At 46.1% G+C, this 21,508-nt stretch overlaps 1 protein-coding gene across 1 annotated transcript; it reads right to left on the reverse strand.

Annotated features, from left to right (window-relative positions):
- Positions 1–40: 40 nt before the first annotated feature.
- Positions 41–17,688, reverse strand: LOC308702344 (5-hydroxytryptamine receptor 3A-like; the record flags this gene model as incomplete). The annotated part of the gene is made up of 9 exons (XM_081385129.1): positions 17,541–17,688; positions 16,672–16,838; positions 16,549–16,593; positions 16,349–16,458; positions 15,294–15,463; positions 14,181–14,341; positions 2,240–2,450; positions 1,256–1,495; positions 41–267 (listed from the first exon to the last, which is right to left on the reverse strand). Exons 1-9 carry the CDS (start codon positions 17,587–17,589, stop codon positions 41–43), a joined length of 1,380 nt encoding a protein of 459 aa, XP_081241255.1. The 5' UTR covers positions 17,590–17,688.
- Positions 17,689–21,508: the final 3,820 nt, after the last annotated feature.

Below are 21,508 nucleotides of genomic sequence, written 5' to 3' on the forward strand. Positions count from 1 at the left end.
TACGTATTTAAACATTATTTTCCTTAAGTCTGTACTTTTTCTATTGCTTCATCCAAATGCACCACATGCATATGATTACAAGTGCATAACCTGTGATTATCAGAAGGTAAATGCGGAAGAGAAGGAAGTCCAGGATGTATCCCACGTGGCACCACTGGTTCTGTAGATGGTCTTCCTTTCGTAGAATGGTCAAATACGAGTTCATCTCACTAAGATCCTTACTGATCTGTCTGAGTTCAGGCACATCCAGTGTCATGGTTCCAGACGCTAGGGGACAAAGAAAGCAAACATTTAACATCTGAAAGTTAGTATGATATACATTAGCTGTTTCCACCCACCTCTTTTTATGCAACTTTCAGGATTTCACATGTAAAAACGCTGGATGGAGACATGCGCATAAACTACGATGGAAACACATTTAACGAATAAATCCCTTGATGCGCTACACAGAAAGTAATGTGACTTTGCCTCAACAGAGCATCTGATTGGATTTACTGGACTAACCAGCGGACTGATTTCTTTGCACAGCATCTCAAATGTTGGTTTGGTCGTTCTGAAATGCTGATGATCTCATGACCTCTCAGAACCGTATCACACGATTGTGTTTCCAAACACCAACATCCGCCTCCGAACGCAGACATGACAGTTTTTATTGTGATTTAGTGCTCTTAGAGTGTGTTCACACTTGGCATGGTTGGATTAAAACAAATTCTGGTGCGATTGCTCTGTTAGTGCGGTTCATTTGAAGTGTGAACTGTTTTGACTCCTTTACGCATTTTATAAGCTCTACAGCTGGTCAAGATACCATCATATAATGTAGCTACACACATGCAATAAGCGCATTTAGCCCTGAACACAGCATTGTTTTGGGTGTTCGGTTAGTTCCGTCGCGATGTATACGTAATAAAAGCCGACCAATCAGGTTGTGAATGTATCCTTATGCCTTTAGGTTTGGTATCTTTAGGTTCAGTGTTAAAATGCCAATGTGAACGCTAAGAAGACCAAGACAAAATTTAATTTAATTTTATTGTTTTGGTCCAGACCAAACGAACCAAACTATAACAGTATAGAATTTTCATTTCAAATATTTTGTGCCAGTTCCCAGGAAGTGATGACTTTGTTCTGTTTAACACATGGAAGAGAAACGGTGCTTTATTGCCAAAATGTTTAATGCCATTTTTCAATTTTGCACACAAGTTAAATTCGCAACTTTGGATGGAAACATAGCTAGTGAAATTTTGCTGGGGCGTCTTACCATTAGTGGCTGTCTGTCGACTGAGCGTTGGGTTGGTGGCATGTTTCTCTTCTAGTTTGGCTAAAGGGTCTTCAGGGAATCTGTAGCAAATAAGCCGAGCAATGAAGTGCATCACCAGCACCTGTACCCAGTGTGGCACTTCCCTGTACCTCATTGAATTATGGTGGAGAACGCAGGTAATGAGGACCGTCTCCAGTAGACTTATGACCATGAATGCCAAACACACGGAGAAATAGATACCTAAAGAGGTGAAACCAAATTTTAGAGATTGATGAGTGTTCACATTATACATCATAAGTAAGTTCTTGATTCTAATTGGTTAACACTCATTTCAAGCGCTCTGGAATACTTGTTGGTCCATCATGGTCTAGTATGTTTGCATAATGACTGTTAAACGGGACAATTCACCATTGTCCATGGCAAAATACTGGTGATACATTCATGTCTCTCGTATGTGTTTTGTTTAGCTAATGGCCTTGGAGGACTTCAGTATAAAGCTGAAAGTATACAACATTTGATAGATGGTTAAAAGCTAAAGATTCTCCAACTGAAGCAAGAGAACAAACTGTTGCTTAGAATAATAAACACTAAAAGATAACTAGTCCATAAAAAAGTTCATAAAACAATAATGCAATTTTATTGAATGTTTAATACTAACATTGCTAATGGGTTCACTTTGAAAATGGACATAAAGTCTGACAAACTTTCAACATTAAATGATGCTGGGATTATGTTTGCTGTTAAACTCCTTGAGATTTAAATATACCTATGAAAATTGTCTTTGCATGGCTACGAAGTAATCCAGATTTATTGAATTACCAGCATGACGGTGAGTAAATAACCAATTGTTATTTTTAGATGAACTGCTCCTTTAAGTAGAGTCTTAATAAAGCAGCCTACTTTACTCTCCAGGGTGTAATCGACCAATGTTCATCATTTGACATTCACACATTGCCTCATACAGGTGTGTTTTGGCTAATTGACCTATTAAAGGTGTTCCATTAGCAGTGCTGGGAAGCAGGTCGTTCATAATGAGAAGAAACACCGTATAGCCCAGAATGAGGGTCATTTTGAAGGAGGATCGATCCACACTGTGCGGCGGCAAGTAGAAGGACAGGATGTCAATGATCATGAGGAAGGAGCTGGGGATGATCAGGTTCACCACATACAGAATTGGTCGTCGCTTTATCACCACCTGCAGGATAGAAACAGTAAAGGTCTGTTCACACCATGAATGATAACGTAACCTTGGCTCCCTGAGATAAGGGAACGAGTATTGCGTAAGGCTATCTTACACTATGGGAAAACTCCTTTTCTCGAGAATATTGAAGCCAAATCTTTAAAACGCAGTGCAGCTTTTGCAGCAACTGCACGAACCTATGGCGAGGCGGCTTAGACGCACAAACCAATCAGGGCACTTTGTGCCCTGGCACGTCAGAGCCCACCAGGATGGCCGTGGCTTATGGCTATAAGCACCCATTCCTTGCCTAGGAACTCCAGGTTTAATCGACTGAAGCGATCCCCTGATCACAGCACAGTAGCTCGGTGGGTTATGCAATACTCGTTTCCTCATCTCAGCGAACTGAGGTTATGTCAGTAACCTGGACGGTCCCTTTCGGGAGGTCTCTTGTATTGCGTAAGACTAGCTTACGCTATGGGAACCCCCTTCAAAACGCCACACGTGCTTAACTTTGCTCCATACAGTAGCCCGAGGGAAGATGCCTGAGGCTGAGAATGAGTAAAGTATGAACATTGGGTTGGCCAGTCCGTGACGGGCTTCGTATAGGGAAAAAACAAATGAATGGGCCTAATAAGGGCCAAACTCTTATAATGTATATATATTGAAACCGTAGTTCGAGTTTTGACTAGGACCGGATATATATCGAGCCCAAGGTTTAGGGGGTTTGTGCTTACACATTTTGTATTGAAAGAACCCTTGCTTGCAAAGCAGGAACTTCCAGGTTATAAAACCTCATAAATGTGGACAGTGAGGCCCAGCTGGCCGCCACACAGATATCTTCAATTGGGTATTCCACTTGACCAAGACGAGGCCATGCCTCTTGTTGATTGAGCTCTGATACCTAAGGGGCAATGAAGGCCCTTAGACTCATACGCCAGCGCAATAGCATCAACTATCCAGCGCGATAATCTCTGCTTTGAGACACCGAACCCCTTGGTGCGGCCGCCAAAGCATACAAAAAGCTGTTCCGACTGTCTGAATGAGGCAGAACGCTCCAGATAAACTTTGAGAGCCCTGACGGGACAGAGTAAATTTGCGTCTCTTTCATCCTCTGGTGAGGGAAGAGCTGCTAGTGAAATAACCGAGTCGAGAGCACTTTAGGAATATAACCATGCCTTGGCTTAATGACGGCTCTGGAGTTGTTAGGCCCAAACTCAAGGCAGGACGCGCTCACTGATAGCGCGTGTAAATTGCCCACTCTCTTGACTGAAGTAAAAGAGTGGTTTTGAGCGAGAGGTGCTTCAGGTCTGCAGACCGAAGCGGCTCAAACGGGGCACCCTTCATGGCTTCCAGGACCGTGGAGAGGTCCCAGATAGGCACAGAGGGGGGTTGCGGAGGGCTTAGCCTCCTTGCCCCTTTAAGGAAGTGCACGATGAGGTCTTTCCTTCCTAGTGATTGTCCGGCCACAAGAGGGTGAGATGCTGTTATGGCCACCACATATATTTTGAGCGTGGAGGGGGTGCGACCCGCGTCCAAGAGGTCATGCAAAAAAAGTGAGTACACTTGGTACTCCGCATGAGTAGGGGTCCAGGCTCCGTGCTGCGCACCAGCTAGAGAACACCACCCATTTCTGAGCGTAGAGGCACCTAGTTGAGGGTGGGTTGCCCACAAGTCGGGACGGGGATGCCAGATTTTTCCGTTCGCCTGCATTCGCTCTCCTCAGCGGAATTGGCCATGGGGCTGTTTCCAGCAGTTGTGTCAACTCGGAGAACCATAACTGGGTCTTTCAGAGAGGGGCTATTAGTAGCACTGCACACTTGCTTTCACTGATCCGTTCGATGACCTGTGGTAGCATCGTGACCGGAGGAAATGCATATAGCGGACGGCTCGGCCAAGCATGTCCTTGCTCTTTGAGAAAAATATTCGTCAATTAACAATCGTATTATAAAAGGTTGACCTCTGCCTCACCGAAGATGCTCCATATCAGCTGAACCGTCTGAGGGTGAAGAGACCATTCCCCTGGGGGAACATTATCTCTGGATTGCATATCCGCACCCTGGTTCAGAATGCCTGGCACATGCGCTGCCCTCAGCGAGCACAGGTTGTGCTGAGCCCATAGAACGAGACTCTTGGCCATGGCGTGCAGGTTTTTTGACCTGAGACCGTCCTGGCGATTTATGCAAGACACCACTGCCATGTTGTCCGTTCGGACCAGGACGTGGTGGCCTTTTAGATATGGGAGAAAAGCTTTCAGTGATAGAGCGACCACTCTCATCTCTAGACAGTTTTTATGTAGGGGCTTCTCCGGGCTTGACCATAGGCCAGAGATAGGCCTGCCCTCGTAAAGGGCCCCCCAACCTAGGTTGGAGGCGTCTGTCGAGATCACTTTTGTCTTTGAAACTACACCCATACTCACGCCAGACTGATATCAGTCGGCTGCTTTCCAGGGAGTCAGGGCTTTGATGCAGCCGTGGCTCGCTCTGATTAGTAAGTGGCCAGATCGTCACGCGTGAGCTGGTACACAGGGTTTTAACCAGATCTCGAATCTACCTTTTCTGTCAAAGATACTAGAAAAGGCGGTATCCTCACAACTATGTTCCTTTTTAGAAAGAAATGATATCTGCGAGGATTTTCAGTCAGTATTTAGACCGTTCCATAGTACTGAGACTGCTCTCATTAGAGTTACAAATGATTTGCTCTTATCATCCGATCGTGGTTGTATCTCGTTATTAGTGTTACTCAATCTTAGTACTGCATTTGATACTATTGACCACAACATTCTTTTAAATAGACTCGAAAAATATGTTGGCATTAGTGGAATTGCATTAGCATGGTTTAACTCATACTTATCTGACCGTTATCAGTTTGTAGCAGTAAATGAAGAAATGACTTATCAATCACTTAAAGTTCAGTATGGAGTACCACAAGGCTCAGTACTAGGACTGATGCTTTTCAATCTTCTGTACATGCTACCCTTGAGAGATATCATTAGGAAGCATGGAATTAGTTTTCACTGTTATGCTGATGATACTCAGATCTATACTTCCTCACGCCCTGATGTAACTTACCAATTCACAAAATTAACGGAATGCATAGCTGATAATTGGATGACTAGTTATTTCCTACTACTTAATTCTGAAAAAAACAGAGATTCTAATTATTGGACAAAAAACATCCTCACGTACTAACCTAGAATACTGTCTAACACTTGATGGCTGCTCTGTTAAGCCTTCGTCGTCGGTTAGGAACCGGGGGATGCTCTTTGACACCAATCATTCATTTGAAAGCCATGTTTCTAGCATCTGTAAAACCGCATTTTTCCATCTTAAAAATATATCTAAATTACGTCATATGCTCTCATTGACAAATGTGGAATAATTAGTTCATGCGTTCATGACATCAAGGCTAGATTATTGTAATGCTCTTCTGGGTGGTTGCCCTACACGCTTAATAAACAAAATACAGCTGGTCCAAAATGTAGCAGCTCGAGTTCTTACAAGAACCAGGAAGTATGACCATATTAGCCCTGTCCTGTCAACACTGCATTGGCTCCCTATTAAACATTGTATACATTTTAAAATATTACTGATTATTTACAAAGCGAGCTCTTAACGCATTATAGTCCTTCACGTCTATTGCGATCTCAAAATTCCGGCCAGTTGATAATACCTAGAATATCAAAATCGACTGCTGGCGGTAGATCCTTTTCCTATTTAGCACCTGGACGCGACGACAACACAGTCCTGAAGTGTCAACTGTCCTGAAGTGTCAACTATCCCCTGTGAAGGCCTCCCTCCCGTCCCTTTACCTCTCTATAGATAAAGCGTTGTTGGGATAATTCCGGATCGCATACAAATTCTGTATTATAAATTTTAAGGCCAGAAAAGTAGTGTGATGTGGAGTGCCCGTGTGAGCCACTGGAGGGCACTCTCTCCCTGCATTATGTTTCACCATGGACTCATTATGTTTAATTATGTTTCAGTGGTGTTTGATTATGGGTCATTGAGTTCCTTATTTAAGCCTGAGTGATCCCTGTGTCTGGTGCGAAGTCTTGTCACACTGTAAGCGTACATCTCTGAGCATTCTTCCCTGTCTGAGTATTCCGTGTTTCTCTGGACTCTTGACCCTTGCCTGCTTCTTGGACTGTGTATGAACCTGTGCTGCCTGCCTCGACCTAAGCCTGTTATCATCACGAGTTACTGGATTGCCCCTTGTTTAATTGTATGCCGGAGTTTATGTCTACTTGTGTGTGAGTTGAAATAAAGTGCTGCATATGGATCCGACTGCCTCTGTCCTTACGTTACAGAAGACTTCGCCCCTACAGGATCCAGCAGACTTTCAGCATCTATCCATCGTGGCCAAGACTCAAGTTTCCATGCTAGCCTCTCACCATTTACAGCTGGAGAGACTAACATCTCTCCTTGAGGAACTTACAAGCTCTATGCAATCTGTGTCTCCGCAGAGCTTAAGCACAGTCACTAATCAAGCCCAAGCTCCCGCTGCACCTGTTCCACCGCAACCCAGTGTGAGTACTGCATTGAACTATTTCAGTCTGTCACTTCCTGAAAAATTTAATGGCTCACCTGTGGCGTGTGAGGGATTCCTTCAGCAGTGCAGCTTGTATATGAATCTTCAGCCCCAGTTTTACTCCTCGGATGATGACCGCATTTCCTTCATTTGCTCACTGTTCACTGGAGAGGCTCTGGAGTGGGTAGGCGCGTTCTGGGAATCAGGTCGGGTATCGTTCCCTTCTTATGATGTGTTTATCGCTCTATTCAGAGAGGCTTTTGAACTCCCCGCAGGAGAAGAGGATCCTGAAGAACTGCTCTTGTCTCTGCGTCGGGGAGATTCGTATGTGGCGGATTTCTCTCACTCATCCCGCACGCCACTAAAGCCTCATCTCGCCAAACTGTTCGATCCTCCCTTGATGACCGTTAGAGGGGCTTTCAAGTATACAGTCTCTGCCAAACCCATTCATCGTGTCGGACCCCTCAAGCCCGTATTCTTCACTGGTCTTGTTGAACTTGTTAATCCAGAGACAGCGGAGGTTTCGCCGGCCGAACTGGAGTTTGAGCGCGTGCCAGCCGACTCGAAAGAATCGAGTACCGAGTCCAGTGAACTGAATCCCGAGTCCAGTGAACCGAATCCCGAGTCCAGTGAGTCCAGTGAACCGAATCCCGAGTCCAGTGAGTCCAGTGAACCGAATCCCGAGTCCAGTGAACCGAATCCCGAGTCCAGTGAACCGAATCCCGAGTCCAGTGAACCGAATCCCGAGTCCAGTGAACCGAATCCCGAGTCAAGTGAATCTAGCCCTGAGTCAAGTGGATCAAGTCCCGAATCAAGTGAATCCAGTGTGGAAAGTGAGTCAAGTTCGGCTGAATTTATGGAGTCAGGTCCAGTTAAGCGAAACGATTATGTTCCCCTGGATCCAGAGTTATCAGTTCCAACAGTGCGCCGTCGCAGGAGGAAGAGGAGGAGGACTCACTCGGCTCGCCAGGCTCCAGTGAGCGTACCTAGACTCCTCGCCCTGCCGGCCCCGCCTCTGCGCCTCGCCCTGCCGGCCCCGCCTCTGCGCCTCGCCCTGCCGGTCCCGCCTCTGCGCCTCGCCCTGCCGGCCCCGCCTCTGCGCCTCGCCCTGCCGGCCCCGCCTCTGCGCCTCGCCTTGCCGGCCCCGCTTCTGCGCCTCACCTCGCCAACGCCTATCAAGCTCTGGGAGCCTTTTCCAGAGGCTGTTTCCAGCCCGGAGGCTATAGCCTTAAATTTCCCCAAGAACTTTTTGGGGGGGGGCAGTAGGTACCCTGTGAGGGCCATGGAGGTGGCGCTGACATGGACCTTGTCTGTGCTATTTCCACTTGAGCTTCTTATGCCGCTAGTCCTGTCTGATCCTGTGCTTCCCATGCCACTGGTCACGTTTAGTCCTGAGTCTGCTTCGTCCTTGTCTTCGTTTAAGTGTGCTTCGTCCTGGTACCCCTCCAAGTGTGCCCAACTCTGGTCTCCGGTCAAGTGTGTTCCACCCTGGTTGTCTATGACACGTGCTTCCCCATGGTCTCTTGTCCTGCTCTGGTTTCCAGGCCCCAGGTCTCTCCATGGGTCTGTCCTCCTGCCTTTCCACGGGCCTGGCCCTCCATCCCAGCCCCCGATGACCTCCCCCCAGAGCTCTTAGGAGCGTCTGGAAGCCGCTCCTTTGGGGGGGGGGGGCTATGTGATGTGGAGTGCCCGTGTGAGCCACTGGAGGGCACTCTCTCCCTGCATTATGTTTCACCATGGACTCATTATGTTTAATTATGTTTCAGTGGTGTTTGATTATGGGTCATTGAGTTCCTTATTTAAGCCTGAGTGATCCCTGTGTCTGGTGCGAAGTCTTGTCACACTGTAAGCGTACATCTCTGAGCATTCTTCCCTGTCTGAGTATTCCGTGTTTCTCTGGACTCTTGACCCTTGCCTGCTTCTTGGACTGTGTATGAACCTGTGCTGCCTGCCTCGACCTAAGCCTGTTATCATCACGAGTTACTGGATTGCCCCTTGTTTAATTGTATGCCGGAGTTTATGTCTACTTGTGTGTGAGTTGAAATAAAGTGCTGCATATGGATCCGACTGCCTCTGTCCTTACGTTACAAGTAGTTTGTTGAGGGTTGGTTTGTAGGGAAGGACTACACATCTGCACACATTTATTCAAACACGCATACCTATAGACTGAACTTGTAAAACACATGCACGCCATCAGCGTTCTCACGGGTTCGCATTTTTTAAAGTTTGCGCAGAAAGAACTTTTCTGTTAAAGCGGTGTTGTGTTAGCGGCCCCTAAGTTAATAACTAATGATCGTTGCGACGGAAGTGAATCAATCAAAACTTTAGCTGGACAATAACTAAAGATGTGGAAACAGTTTTTAGGTGTAGGGGTGCGTACTTTACAGTGGGCACACAATCTACATTTATTATCTCTCCCGTGCTGGCTGGGGGGAGAGTTAATACCGTGTTGGCAGGGTTTATGTGTAGGGGTGCGTACTTCATAGTGGCCACACGCACTACATTCATTATACTTCCAGCGTGAGCTGGGGGGAAGCTTGATACTGTGGGAACAGTGCTTATGTGCAGGGGTGCGTACTTTATAGTGGGCACACGACCTACATTTATTACACCTCCAGCGCCGTGGCTAGGAAGGTTTTCGAGGCTTGGGGTCCAACACAATCTTGGGTCGAGGTCCCCGTTTCATTAGTAGGGGTGCACACTTGTAGTGGGCACACCGCCTATATTTAACACACCTCCAGCATGGGCTGAATGAAATCTGGGGCCGGACCACTTCATGATAGGGACCCATGCTCGTGTGCTATTGGCACAGTGCATGGGTGCATACTTTATAGTGGGCACACAGCCTACATTTAGAACACCTCCAGCGTGAGCCAGAGGGGGAAAATGGTAGAAAGCGCTCTTTCTTCATTAGAGTCGCTGTTGGAACAGCGTATGTTTGCAGGGGAGTGTACATTATAGTGGACTCAAAACCTGCATTTTAAATACCTCTAGCTTGAGCTAAAGAGGATTATGTTCACTACCCCTTTTGTAGCAAGCCAGAGTTGGCTCTTCAACATGACTAAGCTGGTCAGCCCGACCAACCCCTTCTTCGGACACTGCCAAAGAGAGTGAGTCATGGGGTGGGGCCGGCGTGAGCTTGTTCGCTTTGGTCAAAAGATTCAGTGTAGCTGAGATTCGAACTCGCCACGCTCCCGCTCATCCGGCCGCCGCCCCACCATGCGCGGCCCGCGGCCTAGGATTGTGGTAAAGCCCGAGGCCCAGAAGTTGTCCTAGCACGCCTAGGAAAACGACGGTGTTCGAGTCCCGCTGCGGCCGGACTTCCACCAAAGCTATTCGCTCGTCCAGTTCCAGCAAATGTGACTGGTCCAGTGTTTTCTGCAGCCAACAAGCCGGTTCTGTCGCCCGCTTGCCTGCACACAAAAGCTGTTTTTACGGCTACCCAGATAAACCCCCAAGAGAGTGTATTTTCTGGTGTCCCGGCCACGGCCGGTGGTGTTTTATGTGTAGAAAGAATGCCCACTGCCCAGTGCCCATCACTACACACAAGCACAGCCTGTCACACAGGGCTCGCGCACATAAAATCGACTCAGATCGATTGCGCATCAAACGTGGTAAATGTGCCCACTACCCAGTGCCCACACACACTACGTTATGCATGTCTCACGGTTTCTGTAAAAACGAAACCAACAGGCATTCGCTTCACTCAAGCGAAAAAAGCTTTCGGTGTGATAAATGTGCCCGCTATCCCGCGCCCACATCCACACACAGACATGACAGTTCCTACGGGACTCGCCCAGCCCTCCCCCTCTCGGTTGACCGCCGCAGAGGAGTCGAGCGCAGGCAATCTGCCCCCTGTTATCAGCGCGCCCCCTGCCTCAAATGTCACGAGCGCGACGCTTGTGTTACAGCACACCGAAGCCTCTCCATTGCTGAGCGAACGGAGCGCGCTTCGTATTCAACCCCTAGCTATTCATGCAGATGCATGGGCAAAGCTGCCTGGGGTTTCGAAGTGGGTGCTAGACATTATAAAAAGAGGCTATTCGCTGCAGTTTCGCCGGAGCCCTCGCCGCTATACGGCCCTCGTCGAGACCACGGTAAAAACAGAAGTAGCACATTTACTTCGAGCCGAAGTGGCGAAACTATTGAGCAAAGGGGCCATAGAGCCTCTCTCTCAAGATCAAAGCGAAGGAGGGCTATACAGCAGATACTTCCTGGTACCAAAAAAAGACGGGGGTCTCAGACCCATACTAGATCTAAGGCAACTGAACAGAGTGCTTGTGAAGCGACAGTTCAGGATGCTCACGACCAGAAAAATCCTCGCGCAGATTCACCGAGGAGACTGGTTCGTGTCAATAGATCTGAAGGACGCTTATTTTCAAATACAAATAGCGTCACGTCACAGGCTGGTTTGCTTTGTCTCAAGGTCAATCAGAAGTGCGTTGCAGCTCTGAAACCTTGGAAAGCGGACGACTGGTACCGATCAGGTGTAAGCCTGGGGACTTCCTCGAGGGTGAAGGTGGTGTCTACAGACGCATCCACCTCGGGATGGGGAGCGCTGCTCGAGGGCAGACCGTTCTTCGGCCAGTGGTCAGAACGGGAGAAGCTCCTGCACATAAACTGCCTCGAAATGCTGGCTGTAGACAACGCGCTAACGCGCTTTTGTCCCCAAATAAAAGGACACCCCGTCCTGGTCCGATCGGACAACATGTCTGTGGTGTCCTACATAAATCGCCAGGGCGGCCTCAGGTCCAAGAACCTGCACAGGCTAGCGGAACGTCTCCTGGTGTGGGCTCAGTGCAACCTGCGCTCGCTGAGAGCAGCGCACGTGCCAGGACTCCTAAACATAGGACCAGACAGACTGTCCAGGAACAATGTTCCGGCAGGCGAATGGTCTCTACACCCACAGACAGTCCAACTGCTGTGGAGGAAATTTGGCAGAGCAGAAGTAGACCTGTTCGCGTCTCAAGAAAACGCTCACTGCCCGGATTTTTTCTCCAAGAGCAGGGACGCGCTGGCTCATGTATGGCCCCGCCGCCCGCTCTATGCTTTTCCCCCCGTCTCTCTCCTGCCTCAGGTGATAGAGCGGATCAGGGAAGAAGGATGCTCAGTACTGCTCGTGGCGCCGCTCTGGAAGAACCAGCCTTGGTTCCCAGCTGTGATGCAGCTAGCGAGCACTGTCCCGTGGCCAGTGCCAGTGAGGAGAGACCTCCTCTCTCAGGCTTACGGCTCGATCTGGCATCCTCACCCGGAATTGTGGTCCCTTCATGTCTGGGCCATCAACGAGTACATGTCGAGCTCCCTAAGGGAGTGATAAACACGATCACGCAGGCTAGAGCTCCGTCTACGAGATGTCTCTACTCCTCGAAATGTTCAGTGTTTTTGGGCTAGTGCACAGCCAGTGGCGTGTCACCCACAGACTGTGGAGTGATGGAGGTGCTTTCCTTCCTACAAGAGCTGTTGGATAAGGGTAGAACCCCTTCCACGCTCAAAGTTTATGTGGCGGCTATAGCAGCGTTCTCAAGAACAACGCTTGGTCAGTCGATAGGAAGGAACGATCTAGTCATCCGCTTCCTTAGAGGGGCTAAAAGACTGAATCCTCCCAGACCTCCCTCAGTCCCTGTATGGGACCTTTCTACGGTACTGAAAGCCATGAAAGGTGGCCCATTCAAGCCTTTGCAGACGATTGATCTGAAACATCTGTCTTTCAAGACTGTGTTTCTGCTGGCTCTCGCTTCAGGGAAGCGCATAGGGGACTTACACGCGCTCTCAGTAAGCGTGATGTGCATGGAATTTGGGCCGAATGACTCGAGGGTTATACTCAAACCTAAGCATGGTTATGTTCCAAAATCCCTCAACACACCGTTTAGGGCGCAGGTCATTTCCCTGTCAGCCCTACCGGTCCCTGATGAGGAAAGAGACACGAGCCTCCTTTGCCCAGTCAGGGCGTTGCGACTTGCGAGCTTATGTGTCTCGCTCGTCTGCTTTCAGGCAGACAGAGCAGCTCTTTGTTTCGTTCAGTGGGCTCTAAAGGACTAGCCGCGTCGAAACAGAGCCTATCCAGATGGATAGTTGATGCTATTGCGCTAGCATACGCTTCTAAGGGCATGCAGTGCCCGTTGGGTGTCAGAGCGTACTCCACGAGAGGCATGGCCTCTTCGTGGGCCTGGTCGAGTGGGATTGCCTTGCAAGATATTTGTATGGCGGCGGGCTGGGCCTCCCCGTCTACATTTATAAGGTTTTACAACCTAGAGGTTCCCGCCCTGCAGGCCAGGCTGCTGTCGGTCTAGTTAACCAGTATTGTCTGTCCTGATGCTATCAGCTCAGAATGCTGTGTCTGCTGAGCGCAGCTCAATGATCGACAGTGTAAAATAATAGCACAAGATGTGTTTGGGCAAACTGTGTAAGACCCACACTTCCCCATCAGTTCAGGCCGTACCCCGCCCTGTCTGTATGATGTAATTAGCGTCTAAGCGACGCTGCTATGTGTGGAAGAGTGCGGTTTCGCCCCTCCCTCTTCCCGGACTCCCTGTGAGTTCCCTGGGTGATTGTGCACTATATGAACCCCGGGCTTTCGCCCTTGGGTCTATGGTGTCAGATCCCTGCATGCACGGCGTCTTGCATTGGGTCCCCTAGCGTAAGATATCTTACGCAGTACGAGAGACCTCTTGTAAGAGAATGTACTCGGTTACTAACGTAACCTCGGTTCTCTCTAGAAGAGGGAACGAGTACTGCGTATCTTGCCGTGCATGCACACGCTCTGGTTGCTTCGGTGATGAAAAAACAGATAATAGCTGCCTGCGAGCGGTATTTATAGGCCTAGACCACGCCCGTTTCGGCGGGATGTGACGCAGCGGGCGCGAAGCACCCTCATTGGGTCTGGCGTCATGCCAGGCCTTGCTCGATAGGCTGCTGCAGTTGCCGCAGAACAGCCAATAGGCGCGCGAGCTGCCTCGCCTATGTCTGTATGCTGCCGCAACGCGTTTTGCATTATTGAAAAATTAAGGATAATTTTTGGCTTCAATATCTCGCGGAAAAAGGATTGTTCCCTAGCATAAGATATCTTACGCAGTACTCGTTCCCTCTTCTAGAGAGAACCGAGGTTACGTTAGTAACCGAGTACGATATCATTTGGTTGTGAAAATGTACTGGAGAAATAAAGTACCATGCTATTCTAAACAGAGCCATTTTTACACTCTGCTTTTGTCCCTTTCTTACCCAGAAAGTGATGATGTCCCATTCGTCTATTCCAAACTTCAAAATGTTTGCGTCACCCAGTATAACCACCAGCTCCCATTCTCCACTGGCCTGCAGGTATCGCTGTGAGTTTCCAGTCATCTCCGCAAATGACAGGGCAGGACTGACACGCACATCCTTTACTGAAGGGGTTACAAGTATTACAGGTATTAGAATTACAGTTAAAGACCTGCTTTGTCTAATCAGCTTAATTAGTTGTTGAATTGTAATCATTTGTTTTCATGTCAACATGAAAACATGAAATACACAGCTTCTATGAGCATGTTTTAATTGCTGTATTAACAAATATTTTTTTATCCCCTGATTAACAAATATTTACCATACAAATATACCATTAAAAGAATGAAATTCTTGAAAAGAAAATCTTAAGAAGCTTGAAATACAATTATTTTTTTCTTATGTTTTTTATTTGTTTGTATTTATTATGGAAGCTTGTTTCCACCACAGAATCTCACAATTCGGACTATATATGAGTTTTTATATCTCACAATTTGCACTTTTTTCTCACTGTTCACAATTGTGAGTTGTAAAGTCAGAATTGCGAGATAAAAATCTCACAATTGTGTGTTATAGTCTGAATTGTGAGATATAAACTCACAATGGTGAGTTATTTAGTCTGAATCGTGAGATGTAAACACAATTGTGAATTATTCAGTCTGAATTGCAAGACATAAACTCATAAAATTATGAGTTGTAGTCTGAATTGTGAGATATAACTCACAATTGCGAGTTATAAAGTCTGAATTGTGATAAAAACTCGCAATTGTGAGTTATAAAGTCTGAATCGTGAGATATAAACTCAAATTGGTGAGTTATTTAGTCCGGATCGGGATATATAAATTCCCAATTGTGAGTTATTTCGTCTGAATTGTGAGATATAAACTTATATTTAAACTGTTCAAAACATTTTCTTATTGCCATATGCCATATTACATTACTACATGTGAAAGTCCACAGAAACTAAGAAACGTGGACCTTCACAGGCCTCAGAAACACACAAAAGGAAACGCCTCTATGGCAAATATGCACTGAGACGGCAGGAAATGTGGAGAGCAATGAAAGCGGTGATGTTACTGGTATGCATGTAGGAGCCGAAGGTGAAAGAGCAGTTCTGTATGTCGAAAGGGAAGCTGAAGATCTCAAGGTTACAGGCGCTAACAAGCCTCAACATCCTGTCATAGCGGATGTGGCCCGTGTGGTTCACATACACATAAGGACAGGCCTGAGATACATCATCATCCACACTAAACACCAGAAGAGAGAGAGGACAAATATTAATTTGAGTTGAAATTATTTTATATTTCACTTGTAGCCTATATTATTATCTTCTGCTAAGATGTCCATTACAATTTACAGAATTGGCCTAAATACAAGATAAACACTGGAAAAATATTACATAGCTAATATTCATACTATAAATCTTCTGAGGTCTTTGGATCAACTGAGACGCAAAATGGAGCCAGTTTCATTTGTATGAAAAAAGAGAGAGAGATTTTCAAAGATTATGGGTTTTACAGGAAAAATACTATTTCAGTTTTTCAATTTTAACAATATTAATGCCCAGCGGACGATCATTTTCTATAAATTATAAATACACTGCAGTTTTGTCATCTGCCGCTTTAAATGATTAGTTCACTTCAAAATGAAAATTCTGCTATCATTTACTCACCCTCAAGTTATTTCAAATCCGTATGTATTTCTTTCTTCTGCTGAACAAAAAATAAGATATTTTGAAGAATGTCAGTAACTAATCGGTTCATGGGTCTCATTGACTTCCATAGTATTTTTTTTCCTATGGGGTACATCAACTGTCTGGCTACCAACATTATTTTGTGTTCAGCAGAAGGTAGAAATACACTAAAGACCAAATAATTCTATTCTATTCTATTCTATTCTATTCTATTCTATTCTATTCTATTCTATTCTATTCTATTCTATTAATGTTAGGCTATTAGAAGAACATTTGTTCATTATTTTGAGAGAACTTTGCCAGAATGTTAGCTATAGTTCTGAGAATGTTTCCTGTTTGCTCGGTATATACAACATGGATGACAACGAATATTAGGAATCTTTTTTTGAGCAAAAAACCCCCAAAAATGTCCCGATCCTTCCCACTAGATGGCACTTACAACTCATAAACGATAATGTCAGGAGTCCAGAGATCTTTGACTGGAAGAGAGATCTTTGTAATGCCATCACAGGGTTCTGGATCCCAAATGAGGAACTCATGGAACCAGTACTAAAACCAAACATGATTAAATTACAGGATCGTGTAATATTCAGGCGATTATTCAAACATCTCTTAGCGTCTCTTATGCACCAAACTTACCAGCCTGAGCCAGAGGAATGTGGTAAGAATTTGTGCTTTTTCATTCTGCAAAACAGAACAAGCATTCAGATGCGAGGATAATTTACACAAACAGACACAATAGCCAGTCCCGTATTGACTCACAACTCCCAAGATAGCGTAGAGAGTGAAGGAGATGTTGGTGATAGTGGGGGTGCTGAGGTTGACTGAAGGTCTGAAGGATTTCTTGTCAATGACTTGCTGTAGAGATTCATACGTGGGTCCACTTTGTCCGTCTTCACACTGAAGCATATTCACCACACACTGCAACACTTAATAACACAATAAACCAGGGAAACTAACTCAGTCTAACTTCATTTTCACATTTATTAGCACTTTTTATTTGGAGTTAGATGCAAATACTGTTGTACACTGAAAAATATGGTGTAGAAACAATTTTCACTCAGAACTTAATTTCACAATAAATTGAATTAAACATGACATTTTAAGAAAGAAAGACTGATATAGTATTTTCCTGTAAAACATGCTCTTATAATCTTTGTTTTATTTACAACTTGGAAAAGTTTTTTTACCGTGTATAAAGAATTCTGCCACTTTTAAGGCAATTACTTTCCAACATTTCCAAGTGTATATTTTATCTTGTTTGATCATCCCTAATGGATATTTTTAGCATATTTAACTTTCAACCGTAAATTAAAGTATTTTCATTTTAGTCCATGTTATCTAATCTTATCTTGTATAGAAAGCAAAATAAATTCACAATGACAGCAGAATTAAGACGCTGTATAGAAATTGTAAGTAATTACTGTAATTTCACACATCTTTTAGAAGCCAGCAAAACGAATTGCTTTTAAAATAATTGTTCTTTCTTTTTTTTTTAAAGACAATTGATTCTGAATAAAAGGTAATGCTAAATCATTATCAAGATATTTTATTATTGTTTTTAAGTTTACAAAGGCAAAACTGACCAAAAGTATTAAGTCCGAGCTCCACATATAAGTTCAATTCATTACCTGTAAGTAGAATGAAACATGCCAAAAGAAAACGCAAAAGATGTCCCATAATGCTGTGTGTAGATGAGATTTCCTATTGTTTAAAACTGCTCAAGTTTAAATCACACCGCTTACTTCCACAGGTGAAGTGTGCTGACTCTTTAGTGGCAACATCATGTGCGGTTACATGTTGTTTAACACCTTCAGTAACCACTGACCTAGCTTGTTTTCATAGCTTTGGATCCATTTGGTTGAACTCATTAGTGATCTATCTTGTTTTTCAATTAGATGATAAAAAAACATGTTCAGTGTCACACATTTAATTAGAAGAAAGAACACTGGATTCACACAAGGGCTGTTATAGCTCTTCAAGATCCATATAAATAGATATATATACTTTTGCAGGGTTTTTATATATGCCATGACTAGTTTTATATTTTCACGATCCCACCTTGAATTCACAGACTGGCCTTGTTTGTATGGCACCTAACATATAACATTATTATTATTATATATATTGTTATATAATAATTAAAAAAATGATTAAAATATATTTATTTCAACTCAACTCAACAAACACTTTGAAAAAACAACCAGAAAACCAGGAGCAAAGTTTTTGATATTTTAAAGTTTTTTCCTCAAACTTAACTGGACAGTGACTAAAGTTGAAATTGCTATTTATCCTGTACCAAAACTAATAAGACGTTTTGGTGATACAGATAAAACAGAATGTCAGATTCAGTTTACAGATTTCAGTCATATTGTGGTGACCCACAAGTAAGACTGAAAGAGACACTCACCAAGGGACTGTACCTTTAAGGGAGAGTTGTTACTGGTGACCCCGACGCGAGTTTGATACGGCTGAATTATGTCACACAACGACAGTGGTGAAAATGCTGCTGCCGCGGCGCCGGCCACTGATAGCGGCGCGGCTAATGTCGGTGCTATCTACGCGGCCACTATCAAGTTACCGGACTTTTGGCAGCACAATCCACGGCCGTGGTTTCAACACATCAAGGCCCAGTTCCAACTGAGAGGAATAACACAGGACGTTACAAAGTATTTCCACGTGGTAGTGGCCTTAGATGCCTCGATGACAGCCAGGGCTATGGCGCTGTTAGAGGCTCCACCGGCCGACGGCAAGTACGACACACTCAAAACGTTCCTGTTGAACCTCTTTGAACTGGCGGAGCTGGAGAAGGCAGACCGCCTGCTGTCCCTGAACGGCCTTGGCGACAGCAAGCCGTCCGAGTTGATGGAAAGGATGCTGGCTGTGCTGGGCGCGGCGGATCCCGCGTTCCTCTTCGCCCACATTTTCCTGTGGCTTCTTCCAGCACCCGTGCGCACCGCACTGGCCAGTTCCCCCCTCCCTTACTCCAGAGACTACCGGGCGCTGGCTGTGGAAGCAGACAGGATTTTCCTTGCCAAACGGCAGCAGTTTGTCTATGCGCTGCTGCCCCCCAGCGCACATCTGCCCCTCTTCCACCAACAGAGGACGACCCGGACACCGCAGCTGCTGTGACGGCCCGTCGACAGCGTGAGGACGGGTGGTGTTATTACCAGGGTTCTAAATTAACACCCGCCAACCCTGCCAAATGCGGGTTAAAATTCATTTTTGGCGGGTGTTAATAAAAACTTACTAGCCAGTTTGGCCGGTGATGCATGATGCATGATTCCCTCAACTCCAGCACCATCCGAGCCTTCTCCTGCTTGTATCCCAGGCAAATGGATTGCAGTGGCAGCTGTAGTGTGTTCCTGCCGAAGAGGCCTACGTCTGATAGGCATCTCGGCAGACCCAACCACTTCCTGATGAATGAGTTTGCTAGCCCATCCATCATTCGTACCTATGGCACCAGGTATGTGGAAGTGGCCAAGTCTTCGGAGCCATGGTCTGGTCGACAGCAGCGTCAGCTCGCTGCCATCTCTGAGTACAACTGACATTCAGCACGTGGCCGGCAAAGACAATTTCGTCGCCGACTGCCTCTCCCGGGCGGTCACTGTGTGGTGACCCACAAGTAAGACTGAAAGAGACATTCACCAAGGGACTGTACCTTTAAGGAAGAGTTGTTATGATATACGAGTTCCGGGTTTACGTTGTGTGTCTGTTTTGACCTCACTCGCTGTACAGTGTTTTGAGTTATATTGAAGTGGAGAGTAAAGCTGACTCTATATATAAAAATTCTAGAGCTAGAGCTGGAGCTACCAGTTCATACTGTTCCCAAGGGTGATGTGGCCTCTTAAGATGAGCGAAGTCCCCTCCTCGGTGGCAGACAAGATGGATGGGCTAGCAAACTCATTCATCAGGAAGTGGTTGGGTCTGCCGAGATGCCTATCAGACGTAGGCCTCTTCGGCAGGAACACACTACAGCTGCCACTGCAATCCATTTGCCTGGGATACAAGCAGGAGAAGGCTCGGATGGTGCTGGAGCTGAGGGAATCCACTGACCAACTGGTGAGAGCAGCTGGCCCTAAGATACAAACAGGGAGGAAGTGGAAAGCCCAGGAAGAGGTCGACATGGCAATTAGCAGGCTAAAACATTGTGAAATAGTCAGCAGAGTCCAGGAGGGTCGAGCAGGCCTTGGGAGGAGCGAGACACCTCTCTTCTGGTCAAAGGCCTCCAAGGAAGAGCGGAGAGCCATGGTGGTGGCAGACGTGACAAGGACCGAGCAGGAGCGCCTTAACACGAAGGCGGTGTCTCAGAGCCGGCAGGGGGGCTGGATGTTATGGGAAGTTGTCACAGACAGGCATTTGTCATGGTCTGATCTGTGAAAGATCCCCCAAGCCAGGCTCAGCTTCCTGATTAGATCCACCTATGACACCCTACCTTGTTCCAGAAACCTCCACCAGTGGTTTGGCACTGAAGAACTCTGCCCCCTTTGCAGTACCAGCAATGCAAGCCTCCAGCACATCCTGTCGGGCTGCAAAACAACATTGTCCCAAGGCCGCTATAGGTGGTGACATGATCTGGTGTTGAGGAAGCTAGCAGAGATGGCAGAGTCATGTAGACAGGAGGCTAAAAGTAGACCTTCTGCGCCAGCGAGAAGTCCCATCCTGTTTGCAAGGGCCAGAGAAAAAATCAACCACCCTCACCAGAGAGCAACATCTAGAGTCCTCTCATCTTGCAGTGAGTGGAACATGAGGGTCGACCTGGGGAGGCAGCTCCAATTCCCCAGGTAGATTGTAGAAACTTTGCTCCGGCCAGACCTGATCATGTGGTCAGAGCCATGCAAGACCATCTTGTTGGTGGAGCTCACTGTCCCATGGGAGGAGGGAATGGAGGCTGCCAACGAGCGGAAGCATGCAAAGTGTCCCGTCGAAGTGGGATGCAGGGGCTTCGTTGGGTCCTCAACGGTTCGCCTGCTCTGCGAAATTGGATGTGCAGGAGCAGGGTGTCAAAAAGCTATTAAAGAACTGGCAGAGGAGGCAGAGAAGGGCAGCTTTTGGCTGTGGCTAAGGAGGAAGCATAGGGGGTGGGGGCCAAATAACATTAATATATATATATATTTTTTTTTTTTTTATAGCGCTTTTAACAATGTAGATTGTCTCAAAGCAGCTTTACAGAGATAAGCGTATAATTTAAGGTAACAGAGATTGTTTCGGCTTTACAGCAGAGTTAAGTTATTTCCATCTAAAGTTAGTTTTAATTGATTTGGTTCCGTCGCAATGATCATTTGTTATTAAATTAGGGGCTGCTAAGACGACAATTATTCTCTCTACACAGACTTTAAACGCGAACCTGTGAGAAACGCTGATGGCGGTCACATGCGCATTTAGAATGGGTTCTATAGTTATGTGCGTTAGAATATACGCAGGTTTGGAATTCCCTACAAGCCAAGCCTAAACAAAATACTTGTCTTTCCTTATAAATTTTGATAAGGAATTTTATTTTATTTGTTGCTTTGGGGTAGGACCGCAAGACGAATTTTCCCGACAACGCCTTATCTGTAGAGTGGTAGTGGGATCCTCCATAGGGAGAGACTAGTTGGCA

Source organism: Scardinius erythrophthalmus, assembly GCF_964197995.2.
Source record: "Scardinius erythrophthalmus genome assembly, chromosome: 14".
NCBI classification, from domain to species: Eukaryota; Metazoa; Chordata; class Actinopteri; order Cypriniformes; family Leuciscidae; genus Scardinius; species Scardinius erythrophthalmus.